At 48.6% G+C, this 17,317-nt stretch overlaps 1 protein-coding gene across 1 annotated transcript in view; it reads right to left on the bottom strand.

Annotated features, from left to right (window-relative positions):
* Window positions 1-1,009: 1,009 nt before the first annotated feature.
* The window catches only part of MTMR3 (myotubularin related protein 3), a 159,464-nt gene continuing 143,156 nt past the window's right edge, over window positions 1,010-17,317 (bottom strand). Inside the window, exons 14-19 of the mRNA XM_011957708.1 lie at window positions 14,805-14,975; window positions 13,426-13,571; window positions 10,617-12,021; window positions 9,365-9,475; window positions 8,813-8,901; window positions 1,010-5,876 (exon numbers count right to left, since the gene is read on the bottom strand). Of these exons, the coding sequence (XP_011813098.1) occupies window positions 5,705-5,876; window positions 8,813-8,901; window positions 9,365-9,475; window positions 10,617-12,021; window positions 13,426-13,571; window positions 14,805-14,975 (2,094 nt within the window). The 3' untranslated portion in view covers window positions 1,010-5,704. The remainder of the gene's footprint in view (window positions 5,877-8,812; window positions 8,902-9,364; window positions 9,476-10,616; window positions 12,022-13,425; window positions 13,572-14,804; window positions 14,976-17,317) is intronic.

The raw sequence follows: 17,317 nt of genomic DNA, 5'->3' as shown, positions 1-17,317 counted from the left end.
GTATTTGAAAAGTTAAAAACAAAAACACTGGATTAGACTCACAACATTTTGATTTTGATTAAGAGGGAGAAGGGCTCACAATTCGAGCCTTGTGATGGCAACTACCTTAGCTCCTCACCGAGATTTCAACGAGAACCAATACAGCTATTTACATAAGGCTTCCTGGAGGCCCAAGAGCACAAGAGGAGGATTAGGAGTCGGGAAAGTATTTTCCCTTTTTTTGCGGGGGGGGGGGGCGGTCTCCCTCTGTTGCCCAGGCTGGAGTGCAGTGGCGTAATCATGGCTCACCACAGCCTGGAACTCCTAGGCTCAAGAGATCCTCACACCTTAGGCTCCCAAGTAGCTGGGACTACAGAAGTGCACCACCATGCTCGGCTGGTTTATTCATATTTTTTGTAGAGACAGGTTTGTTTTATATTTTTTTGTAGAGATGGGTCTCAACATATTGCGCAGGCTGGTCTTGAACTCTTGGGCTCAAGTGATCCTCCCACCTCAGCCTCCCAAAGTGCTGGGATCACAGGCAGGAACCACCGTGCCTGGCCAAGAATGACTTTTATTCAAATTCTGCTGTTAACTCATTGGTAATCTGGATGTCTTTGGCCCTCTCTGAGCCTCAGTTTCCTCAATGAAAAAGGAGGAGATTGGATTAGTGATTTTCAGACATTTTATTTTAAGAAACAAAACCTTTCTTCATACCAGATCTTACTTTTAAATCTAATAAAGCTTTAAATGGGTCTGGAGGCTCCCTCTCGCTGATGGCCCCACAGAACAGTATGAAAACCGTGGAAGTAGATGATCTAAGGTCCCTTCCACCTCTAAACATCAGGAATTCATGTACCCTGCCTCTGGAAGACAGTGACCCCCCTCCCTCACTGCCCCCTCCTCACTGACAGCCCCTCTCCTAAGAGGCTGAGCTGATTTATGATTTATACTCTGCACCTAAGTCACTGGATTACAGCACAGGCAGGAGAACCACAGTGACAACCCAAATCCAGGGGTTCAGCAACTGTTTGTGGGTGAAAATGATGGATTTATTCAACTTAAATGTTCATCGAGGCTACAGCAGAATCAATGCTGTTACAATAGGCAGGCACTACTGTCAGCAGCAACATACTGTTTATTTCTTCAACAGCATCTGAGCCTCATGGGTTATGTTTTCATTAAAAAAAATCTTATAAGCCAGTTGGGAAGCTGTTAAAGGCCAATTTTAAATGCCAATGTAAAACAAATTTCACTGAAAATACAATTCAAATACAACTGCTATGAGCACTGTAAGAAAAACTGACTATAACTTAGATATGATAGAAAAGACCTTAAATGGTAAATAAAAGGATAGCAGCATTTAAAAACCTGGTAACTCCCATTTCAGAAGATGCCCTTCCCCTGCTCAGAACTTCATGCCTGTGAACACCTGCCTAGCCTAGGAGAGGCCTGTTCAAGCAGGGAGGCAACTGGTATCTGCACAGAGCATGCAGCAGATGAACTCTACAACAGCTGAGAGGAACGAGGCTTCAGTGCAGTTGTGTGCTGGGGACAGCAGGACTTGTGTTTAAGTGTCAGAGGCTTAGATGGGTCAGCTCTGAACTAGAAGTCTCTCACATATCTGGTCCTGCCATTGAAAAATCTTGTCAGAAACCTCAACTTAGAACAACTTTCTTGAAAATGTGACTAGAAATTAAACAGCTGGGACTCCTGCCACGTTATACAAAACTCCAAATGGATAGTCACTTTGCTCCACAGCCCAGGGCCCACTTTAAATTCTGCTGTTAGCCCTCACCTCATGCAATCAGGTGGATACAGCTGCAGTCCTCGGGACAGGTCACTTGAACCGGGAGCAGCTAAATGAAATCCTGCAACAGCACCTTCAAATCAGCCTTCATTCTTAAAAGATAACAGAGGTCAGGGATAGAGTTAACTTCAACAGGCATGGGATCTCCTAGCCTCATGTGCAAGCAGCCAAGTATATCAGGATATACCCTTAATTCTTATCTTGATGTTTTTTAACAGCCAGAGATCATTTAACAGGTCCTCCAGCACCTTCTGTTCATTCTCCTTTAGATCTACCACAGTAACATTCTAACTCATAGAATATTCTTTGCTAATATGAAAAGTAAGAGTTAGCATATATGCAAATTAGACGAAAACTTTCTGCACACCCTCAGAGAATCTCAGTGGATTAAGGCAGCTGTAACTTGTTTTGGACTGCAGTTACTGAGGCCAATGTACAGAAGAAAGGTAACTAGAGTGCCAGGATAGGAAAGTTCTGAGATGAAGACAACCTGGCAGCTCAAAGTCACAGTTCGTGCCCTGTTACTTCAGACCAAATTCCCCCTACAGCCTGAAGCAAGCCGGCCTTGCCCACAGAGATCTCCCTTTCTCCATATGCAGCCACCTCCCTCAGGGCAATTCCTTGCCTTGGATCCTCACTGCACCTGCCTCACCAGTATCTTGGCTCTTCATCTTCCTACCCCCAGAGAAGTTTTCCATTTAGGAGCTCATAACGGCCTTGCTGGGCCGTGCCCGTGTTTTAATTTGCTGGGGGCTAGCCCACAGGAACAACAGTGGCTGTGTGTAGACACGTTGGCCATGGCACACACTCATGTTTTTCACAATTTCATCTGAATACACAGAATGGGCTCCCTGGCGGACTGAGGGTGGCTGAGATGGCACTTTCTCCTTCCACAGAAGAATTATTTCTTGTTTTCAAATGCCTGCTGGGTGGCACTTACAGCTTTCATACTAGAACCGGCTTAGCTAGCTTTATGTGTTTGTGTTCTTTAGGTAGAAGGTACATTCAGAAAGTGACCCTAGAGAGACTGCCCCAAAGAGTGAAGGCCTCTGGGGAGCTCTGAGCAGGCCACTCTCTGGATCCTAGCCAACTCACCACAGATGCTGGGCTAGTGACTCTGGAGCCAGGCAACCCTCAATACCAACCTTCCCAAGGGAGGAATAGCATAATATATCTCACCCACAGACCCATGTGATGGAAGGGATGCCCAACAGTGCTGTAGGGCATAGAAAAATCTATCTCTGTGAAGAGCAAGAACTAGTACTGAAGTGACTAGATGCCACAGCCTTGCTGTAAGAGCTAAGGAGCAGAGGTTCCTCTGTGTGGAGAGGGTAGGAAGGAGACCTCTAGTTGACTGCATAACCCAATCACATCTAATTCCATTTCTGCCCCCAGTTCTCTCTGCCCACCCATAGTCTATCCTTCAAGAACAATAGGCAGAAGCATTTTCTCACCCCTACCCCACACCTCCTTCCACTCCCCCACCAAAGGGGCCAGAGTACTGGCTGCCCTGAAATCAGAGCAGCAGCTAAAAATGGAGCCTAGAGGCGAGAGGTAGTTGTAATGACTACTGATGTGCCACTCTTCAGAGGAGAAGGAACAGCTGCCAGGTCAGACGTCTGACTGCTTTGCCCTCTTTTAGCCTGCGAGATTTTAGGAGCAAAATCACTGAGGAAATGCGTTCAGTGCTTGGACATCATGGTGAGGCTCCTTGCCAAGGTCTAGAGTCGGAAGGCTATCTGTAGCTTTCCTTTGCCAAAGGTCCGTTTCCCAGCAGGCCCTCAAACACTTCTGTGTGAGAGGGGAAAGGGATGAAGAGGGGATAAACCACAGGGTGAAGAATTAGGAAGTGTTAGCAAATGTACCATGTGGAACACTCAACTTTATTCACTTTATTTATATATTTAACAATTCTAAAGTATTTACTTCTTGCTTTGACAAAAAATGAAAAATATAGGAGCACTGACTCCTCTTTAGGAGAAAAGGGTTATATGTACAGCTATGGAGAGTTATGGTTCCTCCTTTAACAAAGGAAAATATTAATAAAAAAGTGCTTCATTGATCAAAAAAGAGCTAAGAGCTGCAAGCATTTATTCACACTGTACATCAGACCCAAGAAACCCGTATCATAACCTCTTGGCACCTGTCACTAGGAACTGCACAATCTTCAATTAGACCAACTTTTCCCCTACCTGCACGACCAGATGACACAGAATGTGGTAAAGAACTACACCCTGTTTCACCACACTCAAACTCTGAGCAACCTGTTGCCACTGGAAGAGACATGCTCAGATGCTCTGGGCTTTGCCTGAACTGAGAACATCAGGGAAGCCTTCTGGGCCACGCCGTAACACACCCAGGCACGCACAGAAGCCACCTTCCTGAGACACAGCTTGCCCTTGGTCAGGGAACTGCTACCAAAAGAGAAAAGCAATACAGGGCAAGGCCAGAGCTTAAGCGTTCCCTGACCTTACCCCTAGTCCTCACCATGACCCACCCTGTCACCAGTTAGCAGCTTTCAGCAGAGCCAAGCATGGCCTCCCCAAGAGGGAGGGCAGGCACAAAACATGGATGCCAAGATTACAAAGCACAAACCTCTTCTCCAACCTTCCCCATACCCACCTCCACAAATATTCTTGATTTAAGGCTGTTTTTGGACCATATCAAAGCTCACTGAGGAAAGGTGCCCCGAATCTCCTCAAGGCCATGTCACTTCTCTAAGGAACCCTACAAAGTCACCAAGTGGCCCTTCACTGCTGGACAGCAGCCAGAGAAGTGCCCACTCAGACAGCCAGGAGTGGGGAAGGGGGACTGCTCAGCCCTTCTTCCTGTTCCAAGAAGAGAATGAGAAAGGCTGATTGTATGAGGACCTGCTCCCTTTTCCAGGGGCTTGTAACTCTAAAGGCTGATTCTACCCCTTAAAGGGAAGATCCATGATTGGTTTGGTTTGGGAACGGGGGATTTCTGGAACCCTGAGTCTGGATTTCCCTGTGCTGGCTGAGGAAGAGATTGTTTAAGGGACCAGGCCCCAGAATGGGGACCCAGGTATATCTGGGCTCAGGGCAGGCTTTGGCCTTGAGTGCATAACTATTTTGGCCAGTCTATACTCATGCCTGAGGGTGGGAAGTGCTACACAGCCTGGCCCAGGGAAGCAGCCCCCTGAAAGCAAAGGGGGCCCAAGACAATCTGGGTCAAGTTAAAAATGGAATCCCACGGGGAATAACATGATGGCTACCTACTCTCAGCCCCTCGCCTGCCTCAAAGGAACACCCACTTTCCTTTCCCAAAGAGGGGCCTAAGGGGATGCCATTTACCGTGTGCCCCTCCCTCCAAACATCAGCCTCATTTATCCATCTGTGAGAGGACTGGCTCAGCTCCTTGCAGGAGGGAGATGATGCCCTGGGCAGTGCTCTTGGGGAATATGCTTCCAGCCTCCCCCGCAGCAAAGGGTTCCCAACCAGCTCTGATGTGGCGGTGGCGTGAGGAATGATTGCATGTTAGCACTGGCTTTCTTCCCTGCTCACGGTCTCAGATCCCCATACTCCTGGCTCTGACCACCATCTTCCCACTCAGGAGAAACAAGCCATCCCTCAGTGTCACCTGACAGCAGGCAGCTCGGCAGTTACAGCAGGCCTGGCAACCCCTGGTCTTCCATCAAAAAAAAATTAAGACAACCAAGGGAGAGTTTCCTTTTTTGAAGGCAAAGAAGGAGGATGGAAAAGGTAGGGAGAGAGTAGTAAGGACAGGAAATAAAAATCAATCTACAATCCAGTGGTGCATCCCAAATTTCTGTCACTCTGTACAGGTGGTTCCATGCCCCCATTCCACAGTGCACGGGCCTCTTGGTCTGCCCAGGCTGTGTGGGCCTGTCATAGGAACAGCAGCTTGGCCACTGCCCACCCAGGTCACTGAGCTTCAGTTGGAAGTGGCAGCAATGGGCTTATCCAGTTCAAGGTCAATGCTGGAGCTCGTGGGACGTAGGCTGCTATAGCAAGACTTGCATACTCGACTGGGTTCAAAGAGCTGCTGGCTGGGAACTGGAACCTTCTGGTTACAACAACTGGAGCAGAATACGTTCCCACAATTCCTTGAGATGAGAAGAAACAGAACAATGTTAGTTTTGGCCAGCAGGTATGCGGTAGGGAAACCAACTTCAAAAGACAAAGTTTGCTGTGTGTAATTTGCATGTGCTAGAGCTCCTTGAGATCAAATCCTTTCATCTCTCTAGCCCAGGAACAAGATGGGTAGGGAGGGTGTCCCTACCTAGCAGAGTCACATGTCATTTTCACTTCAGGGTCAAAGATACTTGGCTACCTCACCACTGACTCAAGGGTACCAGGTATACAGAATGCTGCTCAAGAGAGATCTGTGAGAATGCATAGGCCTAACAATGGGTTAAGTCCTGATCCAGGAAAACCCAGTGGCCACACCAACCTAGGCAATGCCCTCTGTGTAGCTTGTGATCACAAAGGCCAGGCTCCTCAAACGAGAGAAACAACTACCCAGCCTCACTGGGGAGTAAGGAACCTTGCCCAACGGCCACTTCTCCAAAGAATCAAAGGCAGAAACATGGTAGATAGACTGTTGCCATTTTGGACTGCTCTGCTGGCAGCATGCAAAGCCAGGGACAAGCAGCCTGTGATGCATGCTCAGAGGGTGAAAGAGGAGAGATGGGAGGACAAGAACACAGATGAACACACGTGCACACACACCCCCTTATTAGATACGTGTCAGTCAATTATGGCTCACTCCCCAACCCATGCATCTCCAGGGAAAACCAGAGTTCTACCAGAAGGCCAGAATGCACTCAGGCCCCAGGCCTCCCTCTCCTCCTCCCCTGAAAGCTGGATTCTGAGGCATCTGTGCAGCACAGGCCTGCACCCCCAGACGGATGCCCATCAGAGCCAACAGGAAAGGGAATAGGCAAAGAATGAGTTTCTGCCCACCTTACAACTCTACTTTTCCTGGGCCCTGAGGTACAAATCAATCCTAATGAACCTAAGAACAAGAAATCCCAAGGAGCCTGACAGCCCACCAAAGACTGAGGGAAGGCAGCTTCTTAGCCAGGATCACTCTCTAACTTTTCATTTATGCTGTTCGGAATGCAAACCCACTGTTGGATTAAGGATCACTTAGGCACAGGAGGAGAGAAGACTGAAGACCAGTTGGGAACAAAAGAATACCACAAAATGAAAGGGGGGACATGGGGCAATGGAAAGACAGAAAAGAAAAACACAAAATTCATCTTCTAGAATGTTGTAAGTACTTCATAACTAGTTCTAAAAAGCATGAGTCAGCAAAAACCTGTAGTTACACAGAAAAATTTCTGAACAGCTACACTTCTTTAACATCCCTGCTGGAGTTCAGCTCAAAAGCCTGACATGAATTTGATGCTTTTCTTTCTTTTCTGAGATGGAGTTTTACTCTTATTGCCCAGGCTGGAGTGCAATGGCGTGATCTTGGCTCACTGCAACCTCCACCTCCCAGGTTCAGACGATTCTCCTGCCTCAGCCTCCCAAGAAGCTGAGAGTACAGGTATGCACCACCATGCCTGGCTAATTTTGTATTTTTAGTAGAGGTGGAGTTTCACAATGTTGGGCAGGCTGGTCTTGAACTCCTGACTTCAGGTGATCCGCCTACCTTGGCCTCCCTAAGTGCTGTAATTACAGGCGTGAGCCACTGCACCTGGCTGATGCTTTTCTATATGACTTCTTTCAGAGGACCCTGAAAGACGCTAAGTGGAGTATTTCCTTAAAGTCTTCCATGCTAAAACAATTCTCTGGAAAGATCACCTCTGTTCAGTCCTGGTCTCTTTTAAAAAAAAAAAAAAAGCGGGGGCAGGGAGGGGAGAAAGCAGTAGTGATGCTGTTTGACCTGGAAATTACTAGCATTATTCTGGCATCTCAGTGAATCACTGACCCAAAATAAATAGCTCTGAAAACCCAACTGGCTCCCCTACAAGACCAGAAGACAAGAAGCACTACTTCTTGTCACAAGCAAGACGGCCTGGCTGACCTCTGTGATCAGGAGAGGAGCACATGGCTATAGCCTGACCCACCCTTGATGGCCTCTCCTCAGCTGCTTTGAATCCATCCCCTCAAGTCCACCTCTGCCTGCCCGTGCACCCCAGGCCCCAGGCTTCACCCCAGTGAGTGCAGAGAGGGGGAAATGATAAGAGTTAGTGTGGAGAAGTTATTGTAGATGTGCAGACACCACAGGCAGATTGTTGCAAATGCTCACCACGTTTGATCAACACGGTCAGTGTCCCTGCAAGGAGGGGAGAAAAAGCTCAGAAGAGAAGCCAACCAAAGATATCTGGGCTTGGGGTGCAGGGTGGGGAGATACATGTCCTAGGAGCATCATTACTAGGCAAAGAGGTTGTTCCATTTTCAATCCAGGTTCACTCGTGTGGGTGAGCTATGGCACGATTCAGATAAACTTCCAAGAACACTGAACATCCGCCAGACAGTCAACACCCTAGCTGGGAAAAAGCATCCCTAGTAACTCACTGCCCCAACCCAGAAGGAAAAAGAAGTCAGGAACCTTAATGATTGGAAGACTGTCCTCAGCTGTCCCTACTACTGCCCAAGCTATGACTCCTCACCAATGGCACAAGGGAAAACAAGTGTGGGGTCAGGGAGCAGGAAAGGAACAGGAAAATAGTTCCCCCCCATCACAGGAAAACTGGTTTTGCTCATAGTAGCCATGTTGAATGGGAAGAAATGTTATGCTGAGAATGAGAAATCGTGGTTTCGGTGGTGGCTGTTGTTCCACCAATCTGGGAAACAAAACCAAATGCTACCATTTGCACATTTCAGAATTTAATAGTGATTCCTCTCAATTTCAACAAAGATGCCAAATGCAGTTTTACAAACACCAATTTCAGAGGCACAGGAAGATGAGACCACGGGTCTGCCTCAGACAGAACACTGAGATGCCCACAACCCTCTACTCTGCAGGCTCTGTGGGCCAACCCTCAACATCCACACCCAGCCCACCCTACCAAACCCCCTTCAATGGTACCTGCAGTGGTGCTTCCTACTGGCAAGCCAGAAGGCACTGTCACACGCATAGCAGTGGGCGGCCAGGTGGTCAGGAAGCCAACGGGTCATCTGCAAAACAGATGGGGCCAGGTTACTGACAGGAGATGGGTCATCCAGCTGGAGCCAGCAGAGCCATGCTGGGGGCAGCAAGAGTCACAAGGACCACATTGGCTCCAGTGGCACCAGCCCAGATCTGATGTCAACAGTACAAGAAAGGCGTCCAAATCGTTTCCCTGGAGGGGACTCCAATCTCCCCTGAGATAAAGTAGCAGGCAGCAGCACCCTGGGTCACTGTGAGAGCTGGCAAGGCTCCAGTTCATAGAGGCAATGAAGAGGGAGGGCCAGCTTGCTGAGTCTCCCTGGCTCAGAAATCCTAGGCTTCATGTGGGTTCCCAGGAGCTGAGGTGCTAGAGGCTCAAGGCTAGCTGTGCTGTGAGGTGCTTCCTTGGCCAGGGGTATGGGGTGGGAATGGGGGTGAAGAACCACAAAACAGTTAAATGGACGGCACTCAGAGCAGGGGCTGAGCCTGTACCTCTGTGTCCTGTTTATCCACCTGCTCCCAGCTGGCTTCAGAGAAAATCTCTGTGCTGCAGCGAGACAAACAGTTCTGATCCAGATTGCTTTCCGAGTCGGGGATTGAAGTCTGTTGGCAAACAAACACAGCTGAACAGAATGAACCTGGTCTCCTCCCAAAAGTAGAAAAGGCCTGGTGAAGAAGGGAGCACTGAGGACTCTGGGTGGGGCCGGGTGCTAGGACTGCCGAATCTGCAGATGCATCAGCCATCAAGAACTGGGTGAAGAAGTGCAGTGTGGGCCTGGGCTCAGCTGGGAGACGGATACACAGGTTGTGTGCAGTGACTCTGGAGTGGAAAGACAGGCCTCAGGGTTCCAGAAAGTGAGAGAGAAGTGACCCAAATGGAATGAGAATTCTGTATGTCAGCTGCTCCAGTGGGCCTGTCAATCCAAACCTGCCTGCCACTTAGTTAAAGCTGAGTGCTTTCCAGATGCCCTCCTTTTTTTGGAAGGACTCTCTGGGAACATGAGAAACTATCATTAGCATGAAGGAAAAGCCAAGTCACTCTGAACTGAAAGTCATTGGATGTGCCCGCCTTTAATGCACGCTGACCACTTGAGAGCCAGGCTCACAATTGTACTTGAGCTGCCTGAGTCAACTCCACCCAGAGAAGAAAGCATCTCCTTAAGAACCTCCCCTCTGGAACCCCTTTCCAGCCACCAACCCCCATCAGAGCTAACTCCTCAACAGTGCTAGAAACCAGTCCCTTCTCTCCATTTCTACTGCCAGCATCTGCCACAGGGTGGGGTATAAATATTTGTTTAAAAAGAACTGAACCTTCAAAGTCATAGCCCATGTCTGGAAGGGCTAATACTTTGCAGTTACTAAGGTAGAACAGGCACTAAAATCTGACAGGAATAACTTGGCATTGCCCTACAGATGTCATTCTGCCCATGGGTTCAAGCCCTTCTGAAGACTTATGATACTGTGTCTGAGAGATCTGACCAACCATGTAGTGCATGCTAAGCCTCTTCCTCTCCCACGGCCTCAATAGGACATCTGTGGAAAGTAAGCAAAGCAGAAAACAGGCAGGCTGCCATCGCTGGGGCAGAGGCTCATCTCCAGCCTCTCTTAACAGGGCTACTACTCTGGACCTTTCCAATCCTTTAACAACCTGTACCAATCACCATGCTCTTGGCACAAAAGGCACCCAGCCTTAGTGTGCCCTGTCTCCCTGGGCAGCTATGGAGGAATACCACAGCCTACTCACCACCTCATCCCCAAAGTCTCCATTAAAGTGTAGGGAGCTGGTCAGGTACTGGCTCTCCAGGCGACTCTTCAGCTCCTGGACTTGTTTCTTCAAAGTTTCTACTTCCTGCTGGTGGCCTGACTCAATCTGACGCAGGCGCTGTTGGATTGTGTCCGTGTACACTGACATGCCATCATCATCCAGGTGGCTGCGGGAAGGCTGGTCGGGGCTACTGGTTGCAGATGGCCTCCCTGAGTGGCTATGCAGCCACTTGTGGTGCAAGTTCCTTGAGTGTAAGTGGGCAGAGCTGCAGCTCATAGCAGACAGCTGACGGCTCAGTGAGTCCTTGCTCCTATCAGCCTCCCCATTGGCAAAATGCCCATTGGGTGTGGGGTACATCTGGAGGGTGCTAAGACCTGGGGGCTGCTCTGAGGCCCTGTTTTCAGTCTCTGGGGCACCGTTGCACACAAGCCCCTCTTTACATTCGGCTAAAGGCAAGGCACAAGGGGAACGTGTCAGGCTGAGAGTGCTGCCAGGGGAAGTCCTATGCACCATAGACCCCACTTGGGGCCTCTCAACCAGGCTTGTCTCTGAAGGGCTGGGTTCCATGGTCTGGGGAAGCCTGTCCTTGCCACTATTAACAAGGCAAGGTCTATGATGGCCTTGGGGCCCACTTCCTGATTCCACCTTATCTTCCACTAACATGTCTGTAGAACTGTCCACATTTGGTCCTCTGGTCTCAAAAGGGACTTGGGAAGGTAGCAGAGAACATGACTGTGAGGTACCATAGCCAACTTTTGCATCTACTGGGATTGGAAGAACTGCTTCCTCCCTACCCTCTGCCTTCTCTTCTATTCGAAACTGCTCCACAGGGACCTCCAGGGAATCCTCATCCCTCGAGGGGAACTGGAGAGAACTGAGGAGAACATTGAGCCCACCCTGCTGTTCAGAAATACCCTGTGAAAACATAGGCCGACTCATGTCCAGATGGCTCCTCAGAGCAGCATCACCCAGTTCTAGGTCTTGGTGAAGTCCAATGGCTGAGGCCTCAGGTGTCTTCCCCCTGCTCTCCTTTTCTAAGAGAGGGTTCTCTTTATCCTCCTGCATCTCAATGCCTGCCCCGTGGGCAGGCTCCTCTACTCCACTCTCCTCTTTCGTGGCCTCCTGCAAGATGTTCTCCATCTGCCCCTCGGCTACTCCAGCTGCAACGGAAAGCTCGGCACCCCCCGGCACTCTGGTGGGCTTCCCTAGGCTGTCGGCAGAAAGGGGATCCTCTCCAGGGCCAGCCAGGCTGCTCAGCTCTAGCGAGCGCCGGTGTTCCTGCCACTTCTCATTCAGGCTGGGGTCGCTGCAGCGCCGGCTGGCTAGAGGCACTGTGTTGTCACAGGCTGTGCTCAGATTGTCATATGATCTAGTCTTTGGTAGCCTACAGGAAAGAAATTTGGAGGAAATGAAAATCTTGGAAGCTGTCTGGAGGGACGTAGCAGACAATAGGTTTTAACAAGCGGTTGCTTCATAACTGGGTCCGTTACAGCTACTCATGGAGCTATAGCATCTCTGGAGCGAGGCCCAGACTGCTGGAGCGGCAAAGCTCCGGAACAAGTCCTCCTCCTAGTGTGCAGATTCCTTTCACCCTCTCCCAACCCCATGCCCCATACATACAAATGAGCTAACAGCAAATGCTTTTTTTTTTTTTTTTGAGACGGAGTCTCACTCTGTCACCCAGGCTGGAGTGCAGTGGCGCGATCTCAGCTCACTACAACCTCCTCCTCCCAGGTTCAAGCGATTCTGCCTCAGCCTCCTGAGTAGCTGGGATTATAGGTGCCTGCCACCACAGCCAGCTAATTTTTGTTATATTTTTAGTAGAGATGGGAGTTTCACCATTTTGGCCAGGCTGGTCTTAAACTCCTTACCCCAGGTGATCTGCCCACCTTGGCCTCCCAAAGTGCTGGGATTACAGGCATGAGCCGCCGTGCCCAGCCTGCAAATGCTATTTCCAAAAGACATTCTTCGTGATGCTGCTGTGTTTCTCAGTGGGTGGCAAAGTAGCACTGGTGTTTCTTGATATTATAGTATTTTAAATTAATGAGTTATCTATCAGTCTGTGTTTAATAAAGCTAATGCTCAAGTGACAAAGCCAAATTTTTTCTTTTTTTTTTCTTTTTCCTGAGACAGGTCTTGCCCTGTCATCCAGGCTGGAGTGCAATGGATCTTGGATCGTTGCAACCTCCACCTCCCAGGCTCAAGCGATCCTCCTGCCTCAGCCTCCCAAGTAGCTGGGACTACAGATATGTGCCACCACGCTTGGTTAGTTTTTGCATTTTGGGTAGAAACGGGGTTTCACCATGTTGCCTAGGCTGGTCTGGAACTCCTGGGCTCAAGTGATCCTCCTGCCTTGGCCTCCCAAAGTGTTGGGATTACAGGCATGAGCCACCAAGCCTAGTCCCAAAGCAAAATTTTCTGTCATCTGACAGTATCTGCCTTTTACGCCTCAGAAGACAAATCATGGCAAATAGGCAGGGGCACAGAGTGCTGGGGAAAACACAAACCAGGAGTCACAGAAAACCTGGAGGATTTGCTCTATCACTGAGGAGCTGCTCAGTGCATGCAAAACAACATGAAGCAACAGGGCCCAACTCACTCCCAGAAACAAGGCTCTTACAGCCTTGTAACCCAGAAATCCCTATAACTTCCCTGAAAAAACTGCAGAGATCTAAAAAAGATATTGTGGAGGCAGATAACATTATGATCTCTAACCATCCCTGGACATGTCCCAACACAGGAATACACCACACAGGCTGTCAGGCCCGTGGCATCACCCTGGGCTCACCGGCTCAGGGGTGGATCATCAGGGCTGGTGCCTGGGGCTGGGTATGGTGCACAGCTGTCGTCCACAGGGGTGGTTGGGGATGGGCAGGGCAGGTACACTGCACTCCACAGCATCAGGTTACGCACATGGCACACAGGGTACAGCACCTGAGGAGGGGGGAGGACACAGGTTTAAATAGGTCCCAATAAGTCTTCTAGGATATCTGGAAATGAGGATCAAGAGCAAGCACCCAGCTGGAATACCAAACAGGGCTGACCGGATCTCCACAAAGCAGCAGCACCAATGGATACAGGTCTATCCCAAGAGGACCAATACAGGACTAGACATTTTTATTTTTCACCTAAGAGCCTCTTGAGAGCATGAAAATCTAAAATATTTTTTTAGATCCCTTTCTCATTATAGTTATTTCTTGGGTCACCTTCAATGTCTGACTTTCATCAGCTTGATTTGTTGCTTTTATTGCCTAAGAAAGTGAGTCATTCTATTAGATGCTGATTGTCCATCCCGCTGGCACAAAAGCTTGGCTTCAAGAAACACTGTCAAACCCATTTTATAGGATCATTTAAATTAATCATGTGAAAAGAAGGAAATTTTTCTGCTGTATTGTTACTTCCTCAGAAGGCACACTGAAGGGGAGAGACAAGCAGTCAGCTTAAATCTTTTCTGTGATTACTTAAATGTAATAAGAACCATATAAATAATCCAGGAAATCAATATAAACTCTGATTAGCCTCCTTTTGACTTCTTTAGGGTTTAAGATACATTCTGACAAAGACAATATTACTATGAAACTGACACATATGTCTATGTGCCTCCTTTTCTCTGCTTAACAGAAGGTATTCATTCCTTTGGGGAACAAAGTCTTAAAGGGCCTGCCAGCTTTTCATGTGAGCAGAGAATCACACACACATACACACACACACACACACACACACCAATGTCAAACACAGTTTACTGTTCTGAGAGAAGCTATGGTGGGTATCATTGTTTACTGACACTGGGAGGGTGCTGGGGGGCCTTGTGGCAGCTCCTTCTGAGCTATCAGTGCATCAGGAAGCAACTTAAGTGCCTCTCCCATAAGACAGAACATGCTAGAAATAAGTTAAGCTCTGGAGGCAGTGCCAAAAAAGATTCATGTCTAGGGTGGCAGAGTAGAGATCTGTGTTAAACCAAACCACCCTCAGCAAGTAGTCATCAGAAACAGGTCAGAGTACCATCAGAAGCAGGACTTCCTCAGGACAGAATCTTACGGGAAAAATGGAATCAGTCCATCCAGAGATAGAGATGCCTTCACAAAACCAGTCACTACTCAAAAAGGCTCTCATATGTAACCCCAAATTCCTTCTGCTGATCACAGTGGAAGGCTGAAGGATACATACGGCTTCTGACTGAGAGGAATACAGTAGGTTTTTGAAAGCCTTGTTGCCAGCCCGAAGAAGTGACCACACGGAACATGTCCGTTCCTGAGTATGCTTCTCCCCTCTCTCCTTGGCATTGTTGCACAGGAATGTTCCAAAGAGGCAGGAATAGGTATGCTGTACCAGTTTCACCTATGGGATTCCAATAAAGCATAAATTAAGCAATCAGGCATGCATACTCTGAGAAATCAGCTCATCCGAGCCACCTTATCCTGACATCCCTAAGAACACTTCAATTTACTCTGTTAGGATGGGGAACCCAGTAAGCCATGCAGTAGCCTCCTCCTCCTCACACCACCAATTCCAGGACCCAACCACCTGAGTCAGAGAGGTTGTTGGTATCCCCATTCCTCTTAGCTTTCCTGATAAATAGTCTGAGATTCTGAATTAACAGCCACCCTCACAAGCGCCAGAGCATATGAACGGGGTACAGGAGCACGTCCGTGTACAACTCAAGTCTGAGCTGAGAGTATACTTGTAAAACTACTTGTTCATTCGACAAATTATTGAGCATTTCACATGCCCCAAATATGACTAAGGTGCTAGACATGCAGCAATGACCAGCAAATTCTTCTGCCCTGATGGAGCTTGCTCTAGTCATAGGTGAAGAGTTACCAGTGCTATGGAGAACAAGGCAGATTGAAATGGACAGGACATGTATGAGGCAGTACAGGATGGCCTCACTGGCTGGTACCCAATGGACATGAAAGAGCAGGCATGTGGGTATCTGAGGGGAAGCACTCCAGACAGAGGCAAACACATGTGCAATGGCTTTGAGGTAAGCACATGCTTGCAATTTCTGAGGTACAGCAAGGAGGCCAGTGTGACTAAACGAGACTGCACAAGAGGGAGAATGGTAGGAAATAAACCTAGAGAGGTAGCCTCTAGGAAGGCCCTGGAAGGCCACTTTAAGGACTTTGGCTTTTACTTTGTGTAAAATGTAACTAGGGGTTTTTAAGCAAAGGAATGACACAGCCTGTCTTATGTTTTAGAAGAGACTCTCTATGCTGGGATGACTCAACTGGGGCAGGAGATGATGGTGGCTTCAACCAGTGTGGTACCAGTAAAGGTGGCAATAAATAATCATGTTTTAGATATATTTTGAAAGCAGAGCTGCAGAATCTGACTAAATGTGAAAGAGGGAGGGAGGCAGGGAGGGAAGGAGGAAGGGAGGGAGGGAGGGAAGGAAGGAGGAAAGGAGGGAGGGAAGGAGGGAGGGAAGGAGGGAGGGAGGGAAGGAGGGAGAGAGGAAGGGAGGGAGGAAGGGAGGGGAGGAAGGGAGGAAACAGGGAGGGAGGGAAGGATGAAGAGAGGGAGGAAAGGAGGGAGGAAAGGAGGGAGGAAAGGAGGGAGGAAAGGAGGGAGGAAAGGAAGGAGGGAAGGAATGAGAAAAGGAAGGAGGGAAGGAAGGAAGGAGGGAAGGAAGGAGGGAAGGAAGGGAAGGAGGGAAGGAAGGGAGGGAAGGAAGAAGAGAGGCAGGGAGGGAGGCAGGGAGGAAGGAGACTTGACGATGACAAAGAATTTTGCCCCAAACAAAAGGAGGGATGGAAATACCATATGGTGAGAGAGAAGACTTCTGGAAGATCAAGTTTTATGGTGAGGAAACATAGAAATCAAGAATTAAGTTTTGGACAGGCACAGTGACTCATGCCTGTAATACAGCATTTTGGGAGGCCGGGGTGGGAGGATACTGTTTGAGCCCAGGTGTTTGAGACCTGCCTGGGCAACAAAGCAAGACCCCATCTCTTAGAAAAAAAAAAAGAAAAATTTAAAAACATCAGCCAGGCACAGTGGTGCGCACCTGCAGTCCCAGCTACTCAGGAAACTAAGGCAAGAAGATCACTTGATCCTGGGAGTTCAAGGCTGCAGTGAGCTGTGTTTGCGCCACTATACTCCAGTCTGGGTGACAGAGTGAGATGCTGTCTCCAAAAAGAAGAATCAAGTTTTGAATTTATTAAGTCTGAAATAACATTAAGACAGCCAAGTAGAGATACCTAGTAGTCACAGATAGATACGTGAGTCTGAAATGATGAGGTCTAAGCTGAAGGTGTATAAATGTGGGACTCTTTAGCACACCATCTGTAGATGGCAATTAAAGCCACTAGAATGGATGAAATACTTAGAAGTGTAGATGGAGAAGCAGCCTGGAGGCTGAGCAATGGGGCATTCCAACATTTAGAACTGGGGAGAGGAGGCTGGGTGTCAAAGCTTACGCCTGTAATTCTTTGGGCAACCAAGGTGGGAGGATCACTTATCAGGAGGTTTGAGACCAGCCTGAGCAACACAGCGAGACTCCATGTCTATTTACAAAAAATTTTTAAAAACTAGCCAGGCATGTTGGAACGTGCCTGTGGTCCCAGCTACTGGGGAGGATGAGGTGGGAGAATCCCTTGATCCCAGGAGTTTGAGGATGCAGTGAGTTATGATCACACTGCTGCACACCAGTCTGGGTGACACAGTGAGACACTATCTCA

Source organism: Colobus angolensis, unplaced genomic scaffold, assembly GCF_000951035.1.
Source record: "Colobus angolensis palliatus isolate OR3802 unplaced genomic scaffold, Cang.pa_1.0 Scaffold448, whole genome shotgun sequence".
Taxonomy (NCBI): domain Eukaryota; kingdom Metazoa; phylum Chordata; class Mammalia; order Primates; family Cercopithecidae; genus Colobus; species Colobus angolensis.
Note: the sequence above shows the minus strand (reverse complement) of the source record. Positions and strands in the feature narration are given on the sequence as shown.